This window comes from Oncorhynchus mykiss, chromosome 10 (genome assembly GCF_057628025.1).
Source record: "Oncorhynchus mykiss isolate SJ-2025 chromosome 10, ASM5762802v1, whole genome shotgun sequence".
Taxonomy (NCBI): Eukaryota; Metazoa; Chordata; class Actinopteri; order Salmoniformes; family Salmonidae; genus Oncorhynchus; species Oncorhynchus mykiss.
Window position 1 is genome coordinate 64,926,200 of NC_143031.1, and position 17,471 is coordinate 64,943,670.

The 17,471-nt window shown below is 42.0% G+C and overlaps 2 protein-coding genes across 11 annotated transcripts in view; both read left to right on the plus strand.

The window, feature by feature from the left end:
- Nucleotides 1-1,289: 1,289 nt before the first annotated feature.
- Nucleotides 1,290-4,165, plus strand: LOC110534720 (uncharacterized). Of its 2 annotated transcripts, XM_021619654.3 has the most exons (4): nucleotides 1,292-1,973; nucleotides 2,287-2,417; nucleotides 2,605-2,763; nucleotides 3,017-4,165. In XM_021619654.3, the coding sequence occupies exons 1-4, from the start codon at nucleotides 1,700-1,702 to the stop codon at nucleotides 3,047-3,049; spliced, it is 597 nt and encodes a 198-aa protein (XP_021475329.2). In that variant the 5' UTR covers nucleotides 1,292-1,699; the 3' UTR covers nucleotides 3,050-4,165. The 2 variants fall into 2 exon arrangements, with proteins under 2 accessions (XP_090043649.1, XP_021475329.2); XM_090187523.1 differs by having other exon boundaries at nucleotides 1,290-1,973; nucleotides 2,605-4,165.
- A 383-nt stretch (nucleotides 4,166-4,548) lies between these two features.
- Nucleotides 4,549-17,471, plus strand: part of LOC110534728 (uncharacterized) — a 45,706-nt gene continuing 32,783 nt past the window's right edge. For 3 of the 9 annotated variants that reach the window (XM_090187441.1, XM_090187442.1, XM_021619663.3), the window contains exon 1: nucleotides 16,081-16,611. In XM_090187441.1, the coding sequence (XP_090043567.1) occupies nucleotides 16,329-16,611 (283 nt within the window). In that variant the 5' untranslated portion in view covers nucleotides 16,081-16,328. Of the gene's footprint in view, nucleotides 4,706-8,707; nucleotides 9,130-11,868; nucleotides 12,012-12,191; nucleotides 15,236-16,080; nucleotides 16,612-17,471 lie in introns of those variants that run through there. The other 6 variants (XM_021619639.3, XM_090187446.1, XM_036934537.2 and 3 more) reach the window with 6 other exon arrangements.

The following is a 17,471-nucleotide window of genomic DNA, read 5'->3' on the forward strand; positions in this document are numbered from 1 at the left end:
TGTCATAGTTGAAGTGTACCTATGATGAAAATTACAGGCCTCTCATCTTTTTAAGTGGGAGAACTTGCACAATTGGTGGCTGACTAAATACTTTTTTCCCCCACTGTATGTATATTGTAGCTAAGAAACTAATACTAAGTGTATGTTGTGTAGTAAGCTGTTAGTAGCCCATGTGCCTCACCCTAATAATTTGGTCTATTTTCAACCAACGCTGTATTGTACACACATTGTTCATGGCCTGTGTGTGCTTGTTTTGTACAGCTTTGACTGTGCTACTGATAGTAGTGGTGGTGCTTAGCTTGCACGTGCAAATTCAGCACTGACAACACTCTAGAATAGAATTGTGTTATTTGACGTGTCAAATGAAAAGCTTATTTAACGTGCCAAATAGTGTTGTATGACGTGTATCTTTTTTGACACGCAAAAACCGAAACGACATTCAATGTGCCTCATCCTAATAATTTGGTCTATTTTCACCTCTTAATTTCACCTTCTATTCTAACTTGGTGGTGCACATGTAGCCTATAACCTGTTTTAGAGAAATGTAATCGTTGACTATTGTAAGAGCTTTCATTGTCTGTATGCCCCCTTTATTTATCCTACGGTTCTGACTTGTTGTACAGGGAGTACACTGTAAGAACGGCCCATGTTCTGAATTCTGTCTCTGTACATTTCAAAAGTGCTGAACAAATTGTTTGACTACATCCGTCGTCGCTAACTCATTAATGTCTTAATCGAAATTACGGATTGCCTCTTACCCGCTTGTCATCCCCTTATTTCATAGTTTGTACATCTCAATTGTCAGTAGAAACCACATTTGTTTAAGCAAGTCAGCTATGTTTCTTTAAAAGGCAGTAAATGAGGCTGAATGAACTGTTTCGCTGCCAGATTTTTGTTCTGCTTTGTTTGCCACACCAAGATTTACATGATAAAATAGCCACTTCCCAAGGGTGAGTGATTTCACTGTGAGCCCCCCAGTGAGCAGGTCTGAAGAGAGAGATCCAGAGAGGATGAGTTTTAGTAAGGTGGGATTGCCTGCTTTTATTGCCATGGTTATTAATTATCTGCACTGATGGAGCATAAATCCCAGAAAATAGAGGTGGTAGTGGCATCAGCTGTTGGCCTGCAGTAGAATCTTGTAGGGCTAAAGTATTGTTAGATTGTTGCATATGTGTAGGGTTAGATAGTGGTGAGATTTATTTTTCCCCTTCCTTTTCTGTGACATATTGTGCAATTCGCACTCCGACCCCTAAAAGTCAGCAACACTGCGTCTAATCTGCAGGAAACTCACAGGAAAATGAAGTAAACGGAAGCAGAGAGGAAGAGGCGAAGCGAGAGGATTTAAACCGCCCAAAATCGGTCCTCGTGAGATAAGATTTAGAAGTGTCGAATTACGTGAGGCTTATTCAATTGAATATAAGTTACGTAATATTTAGCCTGTTCTAAATGTACTGATATAAGTGGACGCACGTGGAATTCAAGCAACTGAGAAAAACGATTTAGTTGTAAATAATCTTTACGGAAATGAAGTGTCCAATAACAATTTCCACGTTAGCGTTTCTATTTTTATTTAGGCGTGTATTAACACCCAACTAAAAATATTACTAATTTAACTGCATAGCGTCACATACTTAATTCGCATTGGAGACTGGACTTGGTTGATATATGTTATCTAGGTAACGCTAGCTAGCTGTTAACAATGGCTAACTGTATGGTTTTTCACACTCAAATAGCCTCCATCATAGAGGTACTAGCGAATGCAGCCGTGGCAGAGATCTGTAAACTCGTAGATGACGACTATGCAGTGTTTCGTTTGGAAATAACTCAAAGCCAGAAAGAAAACAGGGGATTGCGGAGGAAACTACTGGAACTGAAGGTGGCACGGGAGCGCGCAGAAAGGACAATGCGAGAGCGCGTCCTCGCCAGTCGCCCAAGTATTAAGATCCTCGACCGATACAGAGGAATAGCAAGAGGTAGGTCAATTATTGGATAGTATGTAATAATTGCCCTGATTACGCAAAGACAAAATATAATGTTCTTGATTTACTGCATTTCCTATTATTTACTCAATGAAAACAATGTGATGCATGGAACATAATACATCAATCAATAAATAGTATATGAAGAAGTTATGCAAAGTGTTAGCTTACATCCTTGCCAATTCTAGACAGTGTCAATAGTGTACAACATACCAACAACTGTCGATAGTGTACAATACAGTGTTGACAGTAGCTAAACTAATAGTAGCTAAACTAATTGCCTCTCTTCCTCCAATCACTCTCTCAGGTGAAGGACATCTCACTGGAGGCCACAGGAGCTTTGTGAAGCCAGCAGGACACAATACATTGAGAGATGACCAACCAATCACTGTTGATGAGGGGAGTGGAACCTCAACCCAGCACATTATTGTGATAGAGGTTAGTGTAATAGTGTTGCATAAAGCATTAGTTACTTTGTGGCCCCTTTATTTCAGAAAGTCTCCCCTCAGCTATTTACTTGCTTACATGTACATTCTCATCAAAGGGGACTTGTGAGACTTCCGTACAACATTGTTATACAATTCAACTCATGTACTGGTAATAACCATCTCTCTTCTTGTGTCAGTCTGCAGGTCCTGGGGTCAAGCAGGAGACATCTGAAGGAGAGGAGAACCCACTGTACAGCAGAGACCGCCAAACTGGAGCAGTGGGAGCGCCTCCTGTAGCCACGGACAAACCCACCACCGCCCCAGCGCAGCCCAAGACCCAATGCAGCATCACGGAGGTCAGTGGAACGCTGAACGCCATCCTCAAGTCAGAGACAGACACTTCAACTGTAACACAAAGGCTTTTACACACAGGATCTGACCAAATGTCAGACCCAGAGAGAATGGGGCTGGGGAGACTGGGCTGTCCTCCTGCTCCCGCGTCAGCGTACGTACTTTATGGAAACCCGAGCCCGAGGACGGTTCATTCCCATCCGGACTCAGGTGACGCGTCAGAGACTGGTAATGATCCTTCTTGTTCTTATATTTCAGAGATGGACCCTAGCAACATGCCCTTGGGTTTAGAGGCACAGACTGATCTGTCTAGACGGGACTGGAACCAGTGCAGTAGAAGTGTATACTCTGAAGGGTGCCTATATGAGGCAGGGGAGGGTATGGCCATAGATGACGTGACTGTGAAAGTGGAGGGTGACATTCCTCCCACATGGAATGCAGATAGTCACCTAGGAGATGGACACTCACAGGGCAGAGATTTCTTAGATTACAGGGAAAGCTTGGAGACCAATCCAAATGTCGCTGCCCACTACCCTTTACATACGCTCAAGGATCGCGACCCATTATCCACGTCGATGGGGCCTTCCGATTCACATGGCAGCATCCTTTTCAATCAGGTATTGAACTCAAACGACAGGACTAGGGCTCAGAGAGGGGAAGCTACATCAGGCAATAGTAAAGCTAAACGGTTCCCCTGCATGTTCTGTAACAAAGGCTTCAGCTGCCCCCAGAAGGTGGAGATCCACCAGAGGGTCCACACAGGGGAGAAACCCTACAGCTGTGCTCAGTGTCACATGCGCTTCACCCAGGCTGGCAACCTGAAAAGACACCAGAGGGTGCACACTGGGGAGAAACCCTACAGCTGTACCCAGTGCCACATGTGCTTCGCCCAGGCTGGTCACCTGAAGATGCACCTGAAGGTCCACACAGGAGAGAGGCCGTTCACTTGTACGCACTGTGGGAAGAGGTTCTCAGAGAGGAGCTACCTCAGGATACACCAGCAGAAAAAACACTTCACTCTGATAATATAGAAAGTAACAATATCACTTGATAGCTTCTGACATTTAGATCAAACCCTGGATTTCAGCAGAAAAGCTCCACAGATGCATTTGGAATGACAAGAGTAACAGATTTCGGTGTTGAATATTCCTGGGTAGAGTGTTGCATATAGACTTTGGCATATTTAAGCCTACAAATCTATTACATATTGTGTTTGTACTGTGTTGGCTATATGATGTTCACAAATGCCTATTTCATTACTTCCATTCAACTACTTACATTTTTCCCCAAGACACTTAATGAGAAAATGAATGCAGTTTATCAAGTTCATGCCTAATTTTTGTATATGTTTGGTTTTCATATGGTGTATTTAAGTTTTGTTTAATAAACACAAAATGAGACTTTTCATTCTAAGACTTTCATTGAGGCTCTTTAGTATACTGTATACACGTATCTGTATACACCTGACAGTGCTTTATAACCATATACTTACTAAATATTCCCACACCCTTACGAATAGCTACGGTAGACTTCTAAATAGTTTAGTCAGGTTTCTCTAATGATGACTTTTGACTTATCATAGCTGACTTATATTTTCCCCACATCTTATTTATGTCCACCATGATGGGTTTAACAACAATGAAGTCATTCTATAACTACAGTATCGGACTCAAATGTAGTTGTGATTGGTAAACACTCCATGTTGAAAGTGTGTTTATTATTTCTGTGTATGTGTGTATGTACTGGAGGGAGTGTATGTCTGTGTTATCTGTATCACCTCTCTCTTCCAGGAGGAGGGTCCAGAGGTGCTGCAGGTGAAGGAGGAAGGGTGTGTGGAGGGTCTGGGGAACCCTGAGGGGACCATGGTCATGGAGGACAACCAGACAACACCTCCTGAACCCACAGAGGACCCAGCTGAGCAGCACAGGACCACACAGTCGCACTGAGGTGAGCCCACTGAACTACTGTCTGAACGGTAAAAACCTGAGAAGAAATCCAAACAGGAAGTGGGAAATCTGAGGTTGGTCGATTTTCAACGCAGCCCCTATTGAATACACAGTGGGATATTGGTTATGTTGCACTTCCTAAGGCTTCCACTAGATGCCAACCGTCTTTAGAAACTTGTTTGAGGATTCTACTGTGAAGGGGGGCTGAATGAGAGGAGATTGAGTCAGAGGTCTGGCAGCAGTCGCGCTCTGGTCACGCGCATTTCACATGAGAGGTAGCTCGCGCTCCTTTGCTTTTCTGAAGACAAAGGAATTCTCCGGTTGGAATATCATGGAAGTTTTATGTTAAAAACATCCTAAAGATGGATTCCATACATCGTTTGACATGTTTCTACGGACAGTAACGGAACTTTTTGACATTTCGTCTGCAACTAGGGAATGCGCTTCATGACTTTGGATTTGTTTACCAAACGTGCTAACAAAAGTAGCTCTTTGGACATAAATGGACATTATCGAACAAATCAAACGTTTAATGTGGCACTGGGATTCCTGGGAGGGCATTCTGATGAAGATCATCAAAGGTAAGTGAATATTTATAATGTTATTTCTGATTTCTGTTGACTTCAACATGGCGGATATCTCTGTTTTCTGAGCGCCGTTCTCAGATTATTGCATGGTTTGCTTTTTCCGTAAAGCTTTTTTGAAATCTGACACAGCGGTTGCATTAAGGAGAAGTGTATCTATATTTACATGTCTAACACTTGTATTTTCATTGACATTTATAATGAGTATTTCTGTAAAATGATGTGGCTCTCTGCAATATCACCGGATGTTTTTGGAACTAGTGAACATAACGCACCAATGTATACTGAGTTTTTTAAATATAAATATGAACTTTATCGAACAAAACATACATGTATTGTGTAATATGAAGTCCTATGAGTGTTATCTGATGAAGATCATCAAAGGTTAGTGATTAATTTTATCTCTATTTGTGCTTTTTGTGACTTGGAAAAATGGCTGAATTTTTTTGTGACTTGGCGGTGACCTAACAATCGTTTGTGGTGCTTTCGCTGTAAAGCCTATTTAAAATCGGACACATTGGTGGGATTAACAACAAGATTACCTTTAAAATGGTATAAAATACATGTATGTTTGAGGAATTTTAATTATGAGATTTCTGTTGTTTGAATTTGGCTCTCTGCACTTTCACTGGCTGTTGTCATATCAATCCCATTAACGGGATTGCAGCCCTAAGACACTGCCCATACAAACTCTTGAGCCAGGACTAAAATCGACTCATAAAATTTTCTCAGCTGATAATTACGTCAGTTTGAGTTACCGCAAAGGAATGTGATGATGATAATTGAAATTGTTGTAAAGGATGGGGAATAACCAATCACAATGAGGCATCGGCAACTGTGAACTCTATAGCACGCTTTAGACAACCACGGTGAATGTGACTGTACCTCAAATGTTGCCATGGTAAACGTTTGATATCATTTTCACCTGACAAGATCACTTTCTCTTAATTATCGCCTAATATGTTGGCATGCATAACCTTTAAACATTTTTTTTTTACAATTACCATTATCAACACACTTGTCGCTCCTGTTTAACAATTTTAAATTGCTTTGTCACAGTAGGAATCAAGTCACTTGCTGATAATGTTGTATACAATGTTGCCTACAACATTTTAAAGGTCTATTATTTTAATGAAACACAACCAAAGTTAACATAAGGCCGAGATGCCTTCAATTGCCCAATTTATGGGCATGCCCAATTTAAGTATATATTTTTTAATAACGTGATATTGCGCTCCAAAAGGATAACTTGAAATAACATAATGTAGGTAATAAAATAATAATAACACTGCTACATTAATGTGGATGTGTGAGAAAGTTTGAGGCATAAATATCACCCCCCCTCTCAATAAAATAAATAGCTGCTAACCTCCCCTGTTATTGGTAATGCTAAGAGGTTGCATGTCTTGTGGGTATAATCTTTGTGCCTTTGTAAATTTCTGACTCATCATCATTCATGATTCATGCAGGACTATCTGTAATCATGGTAGCATCCACATTAATGTAGCAGTGTTCATAAACATATACTATTCTTACTTACAATAAAACTAACTCCAAAATGATACAATACATGATATACCATTAATTTCTATTGTGCACAACTTAATCTGTGTTGCCTCATATGAAACATTTGATCTCAAATCCAAAATGCTGGAGTAGGCTATAGAGAAATAACATTTTAGCTTCACTGTCCAAATAAATACATAGGGGAGTGTACGTCACCATGTCACTGTGATCAGAGCCAATTTATGCTTGGTCTGAAAATGTGGTCGGAGGTGACGTATGGATGGTGTGGCGCAATTGGGGAGCCTCCAGAAGCCAAATTGGGCTCCGTACCACATCGACGTGGGCCTCTCAAATTGTGTACCAATGTGGAGGGCTCCATATAGCTCCGCATTGACATGAATGGTTGACGGTAGGTGAGAGTGGGAGGTCTAGTATAAACACACACTCACTTCCTTGACAACAGCTCTGTGCTGCTCGGCGAAGTGCAAGAAGTATGAATGCCCTGACTTCTGCAGAGGCCATATCACTGTGAATGCTGTGCGGTCAATGCAGATGTCGGTTAGACCATACAGCACCTTTTAGTCTACAGTCCTTGACCTCAAGCTGTTTGCAGTAAATGGCCTATAAGCCATGTGATGACTGAGGTGAAATATTATGAACTAAAGTGCACATGTACTTGTTGTTCCAGACTGACTTGTCTATACAAACTGGGTCAGAGTATACTTCTGTTTAGGAGTGTAATTAACCACATACCCCTCATTAACCCTTTGTTAACTTGTCATTTGAAACAGGCTTGAGTAAATACCTGTTTTTAGAGACAGTAAACCTAGGCTAGAACAAGGACAGTTTAATATTTACCTTACTGAGGTAATGTAGATGGAATAAACATTACTTTCTACTCTAGTCTTGTTAACACACTGTTCTTTCTAAACAAGTCTGCTCTGCGCTTGAAAGATATTTATCATGAATAGGAGATTTGATATGTAATAAGCAGTACCGTATTTAAAAGACAGCGCGCATGTTAACATCATTTAGCGACACCATATGAGCAATGATGCCAATCAATAACATTGTATAGAGATCCCAATAAATTACTAGAGGGGCTTTGTCATCAACCCTAAAAGTTATGTAAAGGTGCGATAATGGCAGCCATGTTGGTCAGGGAGAAATCCAAACCAGTCTAATTGGAATGATTGGCAGTAGGGGCGTAATCCTGATTTTACTTAGACAGGTAAATAAAAGTAAGGCATGTGATATCAAAAATTGTATAATAGAATTCTCGTCAACCTAAAATATTGTCATAATTATAAGTACAGTTTATATGAGTTTTATGAACATTTTCTGTATAAATAGCCTCTAAAGTTGTGTTTTCTTGGAAAGGGGTGAGTGCTATTATACGATAGTATATCAGTACTTATTGCATTTACAACTTGTCTATCATCAACTGATTTCAGCCAGTGTATGGTATGTTGGCAGTTAATTTGAAAAATTCATAGAATTATTCTTCTAAAACAGACTGGCTAGTTAGCTAACAAACATTCAGTGCAGATACATTCTTAAAATGTATTATTTGAACAAATATTTTAGGACAGCACTGGCAAAGCATGGGTGACCAACTCCCTGACCTTTATCCCATCACAGGCAAAGTCAAAATTGGCTATATTGTAAAAATTCATGAAAACAAAAATTGGGTTTTAATTAAAGGTTAGACATAAGGTTAGCAGTGTGGTTAAGTTTGAAATCACATTTTAATTAAAAAAAACATTGTAGAAATGGGCGGGGCTTATGACTTTGTGGCTGTGGTAACGACCCCATAAGAAGGTTTATGTCCTTTCTAGTACCGGTATTCTAATTCTATGTAACATCCTTTCTCGTCAGTGTAAACGGAAGTGAATTGAACAGTACCGAATAACATTTTCCACGTTATCGTTTTTATTGTTGTTATTTAGACGCGTATTTACCAGCACAGCATCACATGCAGTCTTTAATTCGTGTTGGAGACTGGACTTGGTTCATAGATGTTAACTAGGTAACACGAGCGAGCTGCTAACAATGGCTAACTGTATGGTTTTTCACACTCAAATAGCCTCCATCATGGAGGTGCTAGCAAATGCAGCTGTGGCCGACATCTGTAAACTCGTAGACGACGACTATGCAGTGTTTCGTTTGGAAATAACTCAAAGCCAGAAAGAAAACAGGGCATTGCGGAGGAAACTACAGCTACTGGAACTGAAGGTGTCACGGGAGCGCGCAGAGAGGACAACGCGAGAGCGCGTCCTCGCCAGTCGTACCAGTAGTGTCAAGATCCTCGACCGATACAGAGGAATGGCAAGAGGTACGTTTCGCAGAAGGCCGATGCTGCGCGGCCTTAGGCGTTCATATGTACAGTAGCTCCACTGGAGCAAAAGTCAAAATACCTTTATTAGAAAATGACTCAAGTTAAAAGTCAACCAGTAACTTATAAATCCAGGGTCGTCACACTACTCCCTCCTTTCAAAGAGTGCGTCCTCGCGCTAGCTTGCGACTCTACGTCTTACAGGAACGCGCTCACCGGCCAAGCACACGCACTGTCGTGGATGCAAGGTCCGATCCCACTTCTGACACTAATGTAATGAAACAGCAGGGAGCAGGTCTCGACCCCGAAGTCCGGCGCGCTATCGACTGTGCCGCAAAAGCATGCTCGTGCGGCAGAGTCGATTTCCGCGCTTATAAACCCAGGGTCGATACAATACTACTTGAGTAAAAGTCTTAAAGTCTTTGGTTTTAAATATACTTAAGTATCAAAAGTAAATATAATTTCCAAAATATACTAAAGTATAAAAAAGTAAAAGTATAAATAATTTCAAATTCCTTATATTAAGCAAACCAGACTGCACGTGTTCTTGTTATTTTAATGTAGAGATAGCCCTGTGGCACACTCCAACATAATTTACAAACGAAGCATGTGTGTTTAATGAGTCCACCAGATCAGAGGCAGTAAGATGACCAGATAAGTTCTCTTGATAAGTGCTTGAATTGGACCATTTTCCTGTCCTGCTAAGCACTGAAAATGTAAGGAGTACTTTTGGGTGTCAGGGAAAATGTATGGAGTAAAAAGTACATAATCTTCTTTAGGAATGTAGTGAAGTAAAAAGTACAAGTTGTCAAAAATAAAAATAGTAAAGTAAAGATACTGCCACCGTTTCCCTCTGCCCATGTGTTCAGATGTAGGTTGTAACACCAGATGTGATTTAAGCAACAACAAAAATGATGGTATGCAGGCATTATACTGGGAGTTACATGTTTGCCTATACAAAGCATAGCCAGAGATTTTCCAGCTAACCTGGTATTGGCAATACTATCTTCATTCTCAACTGGTGGAAACAGGAGTCTCCTAAAATGTTTGTGTCCAGTGGCAGAGGCTCCGTTTGAATGTAGAAAATGCTCCATTATTAAAAATAAATCAATGTTTTGCTCCATTTTGTAATCCAACAATGTGTGCGCCACCATCTTGTCTATTTCAATTCTTCTCTCATTGATGAGACAGGTGTCTGTCATGCAGCACTTTGAGGTGGACCCCCACCTGTCTCGATCAAGGAGAGAAGATTTGAAATACACAAGTTGTCGGAGTACACATTCTTGGATTAGTTCATGGAGTACGTCATGGAGTCTTTGACACATTTTATAAATTCAAACGGACCCCCTGCCACTGGACACTGACATTTTATGACACTATTTCCACAAATCGAGAACGAAGATGGTATTGCCAATACCAGCTTTGTTACAACATCTCTGCAGACGTTTTGTATAGCCAGACCTGTAACTCCCAGTACAATGGATACCAAAATGTTTGGGTTAAATCACATTATCTGTAACTAATAATTCCCCTGATGACTTAGCCATCTTGGGCAAAGACACCATATTCTATCCAGATTCTTGATTTACTGCATTTCCTATTATATACTCAATTAAAACAATGTGATACATGGAACATAATCGGCATGGACGATTAATTAGGGCCGATTTCAAGTTTTCATAACAATCGGTAATCAGCCTTTTTGGATGCCGATTATGGCCGATTACATTGCAATCCACGAGGAAACTGTGTGGCAGGCTGACCACCTGTTACGGGAGTGCAGCGTCAAAAGGACCTTGTGTCTGCATGGAGCCAAGGTAAGTTGCTAGCTAGCATTAAATTGATCTTATAGAAAACAATCAATCTTCATATAATCACTAGTTAACTACACATGGCTGATGATGGTTTGTCCTTGGGGTTTCGCCTGCCATATCAGTTCTGTTATACTCACAGATAGAATTTTAACAGTTTGAAACTTATATGCACATCCTAGCTTCTGAGCCTGAGTAACAGGCAGTTTACTTTGGGCACGCTTTTAATCCGGATGTGAAAATACTGCCCCCCTACTCAAGAGAGGTTAATTTATCATCGAATCACAGCCTACTTCAACTTCGCCAAACAGCTGATGATTTAACAAAAGCGCATTTGCGAAAAAAGCACAATCGTTGCATGAATGTACCTAACCATAAACATCAATTCCTTTCTTAAAATCAATACACAGAAGTATATATTTTTAAACCTGCATATTTAGTCAAAATAAATGCATGTTAGCAGGCAATATTAACTAGGAAAATTGTGTAATTTCTCTTGCATTCAGTGCAAGCAGAGTCAGGGTATATGCAACAGTTTGGGCCACCTGGCTCGTTGCGAACTGTGTTTCTTCCTAACAAAGACTAATTAATTTACCAGAATTTTACATAATTATGACATAACATTTGAAGGGTGTGCATTGTAACAGCAATATTTAGACTTAGGGTTGCCACCTATATATATATATATATATATATAAATAAGAAAAATCTGCCAATTAATCTGTAATTGCTTTTTTGGTCCTCCAATAATCGGTATCGCCTTTGAAAAATCATAAATCGGTCGATCTCTACAATCAATAAATAGTATATCAATAAGTTATGAGAAGTGTTACCTTACATCCTTGCCAATTCTAGACAGTGTCAAAACTGTCAATAGTGTACAATAGTGTTGAGCATTGACGGTACCTAACCATCTATTTTCCCCCAATCACCCTCTCAGGTGAAGGACATCTCACTGGAGGCCACAGGAGCTTTGTGAAGCCAGCAGGACACAATACATGGAGAGATGACCAACCAATCACTGTTGATGAGGGCAATGGAACCTCAACCCAGCACATTATCGTGATGGAGGTTAGTGTAATAGTGTTGCATAAAATATGAGTTACTTTGTAAATCAAATGTGGGCTGTTTATTTCAGAATGGCTCCCCTCAGCTATTCACTTGCTTACATTTTCTTGTAAGACTTCCATATGATATTGTTATTAAATTCTAATCATGTACTGGTAATAACATCCTATCTTATTGTGTCAGTCTGCAGATACAGAGGCTGCAGGTCCTGGGGTGAAGCAGGAGAGGTCTGAAAGAAAGGAGGACCTACAGCATAGCATAAACATCCAGACTGGAACGGCTGGAGCGCCCCCTATAGCAACGGAGGACTCCACCACCGCCCCAGCGCAGCCCGGAGCCGGCTCAGAGTATTTACCGGTATTTCACCAGATCCAGAGGACGGTTCATTCCCGTGGAGATGGTGACGCACTAGTCACTGGCGTTGATGATCCATCATGTTCTTACAGTACAGAGATGGACCCTGGCAACATGCCCTTGGGTTTAGAGACACAGACTGATCTGTCTAAAGGGGAATGGAACCGGTACAGCAGTAGTATATACTCTGAAGGGTGCCTAGATAAGAAAGGGGAATGTCTGGTTGTAGATGAGGTAATTGTGAAAGTGGAGGGCAACGCTTCTCTCACATGGAATCCAGATCGTCACCTAGGTGACGGACATTCACAGGGCAGAGATTTCTTAGATTACAGGGAAAGCTTAGAGACAAATCCAAATGTTGCGATCCACTCCCCTGTACACATTCTCAGGGATTGCGACCCAGTGTCCACGTCGATGGGGCCTTCTGAGTCACACGCCCACGTCCTTTTCAATCAGGTATTGAATGCAAACGACATGGCTAGAGCCCAGGCTCAGGGAGGGGGAGCCACATCAGGCAATAGTAAAGAGAAACGGTTTCTCTGCATGTTCTGCAACAAAGGCTTCAGCTGCCCCCAGAAGGTGGAGATCCACCAGAGGGTCCACACAGGGGAGAAACCTTTCAGCTGTACCCAATGTCACATGCGCTTTGCTGAGGCTGGCAGCCTGAAGAGGCACCAGAGGGTCCACACAGGGGAGAAACCCTACAGCTGCCCCCAGTGTGAGAAGAGGTTCTCCCACCAGCACCATCTGAAGAGGCACTTGAAGGTCCACACGGAATAGCCTGTAAGCACTGTCGGAAGAGGTTCTCAGAGGAGCTTCCTCAGGATTCCACTCTATAACATAGAAAGTAACCATTCCATTCAATGGCTTCTGAAGTTTAGATCAAACCCTGCCCTAAAGATAGACTCAGCGAGATGACGTAGATCAATTTCCACAACATCAAAGAGCATTTTGGGATAAATGCGCCTAAAAAGTCTTAACATAATTTAGCCTACACTAAAGACACTCTTGTTCACAAATTTCAATAATCACTTTTATTATTTATTTTTTGACCACTTTTTCTCCCCAATTTCCTGGTGTCCAATTACAGTCTTGTCCCATTGCTGCAACTCCTGTATGGACAAGGTCGAGTCATGTGCGTTCTCCGAAACACAACCCAGCCGAGCCGCTTCTTGACACAATGCCGCTTAACCCAGAAGCCAGCCACACCAATGTGTCGGAGAAAACACCGTACACCTGGCGACCATGTCAGCGTGCATTGGGCCCGGCCCGCCACAGGAGTTGCTAGAGCGCGATGGGTCAAGAACATCCCTGCCGGCCAAACCCTCCCCTAACCCGGGTGATGCTGAGCCAATTTTGTGCCACCCCATGGATCTCCCGGTTGTGGCCGGCTGCAACAGAGCCTGGACTCGAACCAGGATCTCTGATGACACAACTGTGATGCAGTGCCTTGGACCACTGATTCCACTCGGGAGGCCATCAATAAACACTTTTAATGAGAACATTTATGCAGTTCATTAAGTTAATGCAGATTTGTAGTTGAGATGTGTATGTGTGGTTTTCATATGGTGTATTTAAAACGTGTTTGTTTAATAAACAGAAAATAGGACTTTCATTCTAAGACTTTCCCTGTTGGCCCATGTTGACTCCAATGCTTCCCACAGTTATGTCAAGTTGGCTGGATGGCCTTTGGGTGGTGGACCATTCTTGATACACACTGGAAACTGTTAAACATGAAAAACCCAGTAGTGTTGCAGTTCTTGACACAAACCGGTGCGTCTGGCACCTACTACCATACCCAATTCAAAGGAACTCAAATATTTTGTCTTGCCCATTCACCCTCTAAATGGCACACATGCACAATCCATGTCTCAATTGTCTCAAGGCTTAAAAATCCTTCTTTAACCAGTCTCCGCCCCTTTATCTACACTGATTTAACAAGTGACATTAATAAGGGATCATAGCTTTCACCTGGATTCACCTGGTCAGTCTGTCAATTAGTACTCAGTGTATATGATCTTCTGTACAATTTGTGTTTACAGTCTGCAGGCCATGAGGACTTGTTGATATCCAGTCTTGTTGGCGGGAGAGAGTGGACCTCTGAGGTGGCTGGTCATAAGCCATGGCCCTGGATCAGAACCCTGGATCAGGAGCCGTCGCTCTTCCTTCCCGAGTCGGAACCAGGACCGAACCACAAGGGACAGAGACTCCACCACCACACAGAACACAACCAGTGGACAGGTGGACTGAACAACCTCAGTCCTGGTGGTCATCAGAGAGACAGAGGTTCCAGTGATCCAGTCTGCAGCCCAGACCCTTCTCTTCACAGTCTCAGTGCAGGGATGGAGCAGAGCCTGGGGCTGATAGATAGACCCTTCCTATGATACAAACACCATAGTATCCATGATGAACAGAGCAGGTCACCCTGGGCTTCAGCCTTCACAGAGAGGTGGGAGACACCCCCCCCAGCACACAATCCCAACAACACCCAAACCAGGGCTAGAGGTCAAGAAGGGAGCTCAAAAACTAACCTGAGGGTGGTGGCTCCTGCTTCTACCTCCTCTGGTGCTATTGGGTCACGATGTGGGAGGCCGAGGATTAGGACGGACGCCGACAAGTCGTGCACCTGCTGCACATGTGGGAAGCGGTTTGTTAGGGGAAAGTATTTGAAGGAACACCAGACCGTTCACAATAAGGAGAGGCTCTTCAAGTGCAAACTGTTACAAGAGCTTCACCTTCCTGACTAACCTTATCAGACATAGGAGTGTCCACAACAGGGCAAAATAGGAGCCGTGTGGCTTGAGATGTGCACAGGGCCTATCTGGGAACCATTCTGACATATTTAATCCAATAAAATCATTTTCTCAGTTTAATTTCTCCAGGTGTCCTTTTCAGGTTCTCTCTCAAAATCACTTTTTTAAATAGAAAAACAACATTTGATAAGTCCACCTGAGGTTCGGGAAAAATATTTGATATTTTGATTTTTGGGGTGGAGTTACCCTTTTAATGCAAGTGTGCACCAGCAAGAGACTATCTTTTGGTTGTGATGTTTCTGTAGTGCTCATGTGATTGCAGAGTCTTCTAAACAAATGGCCACTGGATTGATGCAAATAATCAAGCCAGGTTGGTTTAGGCTACATTGTAGTTAACCAAAAACCTAATTTAAAATGTTAAGGCTTTCCATCTCTATTAGAAGGTTATCATTAGCATCATTGCTAACGGCTACACAAAGTGTATACCTAGGCACACATACGGGCATTCCTGTTTCAGGAAGTTGCAGGAAAATACAAATCACTGATGCCTTTTTTTCATGTCTTATCATTAATTTGATACATTTTTTAAAAAATATTGGTGAATTAAGTTTGAAAGTCTGGAATCTGTGATTACGTCCGTTTTCATAGGGCTCTACATATCATGTATAGTGTCTTGGTCAGATACCCCTCATAAACCATTTAACTTTTCATTTGAAACAGGCTTGTCTGAATACCTGTTTTTAGAGCCCGTAAACCTAGGCTAGAACAAGGACAGTGTAATATTTACCTTACGGAGGATGGAAAAAAGTAATTATACTCTATTCTTGCTAAATTAGTCTGAGCTTTGAAGATAGTGATCATGAATAGGAGAGTTTGTATAATGTTATAAGCAGTACCGTAATTAAACGAACAGCGCGAATTCCTATTCCTTTTCCATTTAACCTCAGCATTTTAGCTATGACGCCAACCAATAAGATGCCTTCTCTTTAGTGCGAAGTTAACGTAACCAGGCTTAGTGAAAGGAAGTGTAGTGAGCAAGAACAAGTTCCACGTTAGCGTTTTTGTTATTTAGACGTTTATTGGCACCGTTGAACTCAAAATATGACATGTAACCGCGCTGCACATACTTACCCCAGGTAGTCTTTAATTCGCGTTGGAGACGGAACTTGGTTGATGATGTTATCTAGCTAGCTGCTAACGTTCGCTAACAACAATGGCTGACTGTATGATTTTTCACACTCAAATTGCCTCCATCATGGAGATGCTAGCGAATACAGCCGTGGCAGAGATCTGTAAACTCGTAGACGACGACTATGCAGTGTTTCGTTTGGAAATAACTCAAAGCCAGAAAGAAAACAGGGGATTGCGGAGGAAACTACAACAATTAGAATTGAAGGTGGCACGGGAGCGCGCAGAGAGGACAATACGAGAGCGCGTCCTCACCAGTCGTCCCAGTAGTGTCAAGATCCTTGACCGATGCAGAGGAATGGCAAGAGGTACATTTTGCATTAGGCTGAGGCTGTGGGGAGTGTCGCCCCTTTCACATCTGCGCATGTGTTAAGATGTGTACCCAGAATTGGGTATTGGTCAGTTTTTGGATAGTATTGTAATGAAACAGGCAGAGAGTGCAGCTCGAACCCTCAACCTTCAAGCCCCGCAGAAATCGATAGTGCTAAAAACAAAAACATGATCAAGTGGCAGAGTAGATATCTGCTCTTTTAAACCAGGGTCTGCCACACAACTCCCTCACAGGATACCTTTCTATGAGTATGCAGCATTGCTAGTTATTGTTGATGGCCCTCTCATGATAAATACTTACTTTTGGGGATTATGTAGAATACATTTTGGATTACTTTTAGTTACATTTAACTGGTTTTAATATCGACAGCGTGAAATGACTGTGAACTTTGCCATGATACACAGACACACACCTTCAATCTCCGTGTTTCTCTCTGCCACCCCCACTGCTCTGTGGTTTAATCTGCCCTGTCATGGAACGTATCCGTGAAGGGCATGGGCTTGATGCTGTGCATTGATGACATGACACCTGGGTCCCGCTGGTTATTATATGGGATGTCTTCCTTAATCTGAACTGTCAGTGTCTGCGGCGTGGGCAATGAGAGGGTGTGGTGTCATGTACAGTGCCAGTCAAAAGTTTGGACAAACCTACTCATTCAATGGTTTTTCATCAAACTATGAAATAACACATGGAATCATGTAGTAACCAAAAAAGTGTTAAAGTAGCCACCCTTTGCCTTAGACAGCTTTGCACACACTTGGTATTCTCTCAACCAGCTTCACCTGGAATGGTTTTCCAAAAGTCTTGAAAGTGTTCCCATATATGCTGAGCACTTGT

Coding starts and splice junctions, on each gene's coding strand:
- LOC110534720 (XM_090187523.1), top strand. CDS start 1,700: ATGGCTAACTGTATGGTTTTTCACACTCAAATAGCCTCCATCATAGAG. Junction 1,974..2,286: donor ATACAGAGGAATAGCAAGAG/GTAGGTCAATTA, acceptor TCACTCTCTCAG/GTGAAGGACATCTCACTGGA. Junction 2,418..2,604: donor AGCACATTATTGTGATAGAG/GTTAGTGTAATA, acceptor TTCTTGTGTCAG/TCTGCAGGTCCTGGGGTCAA.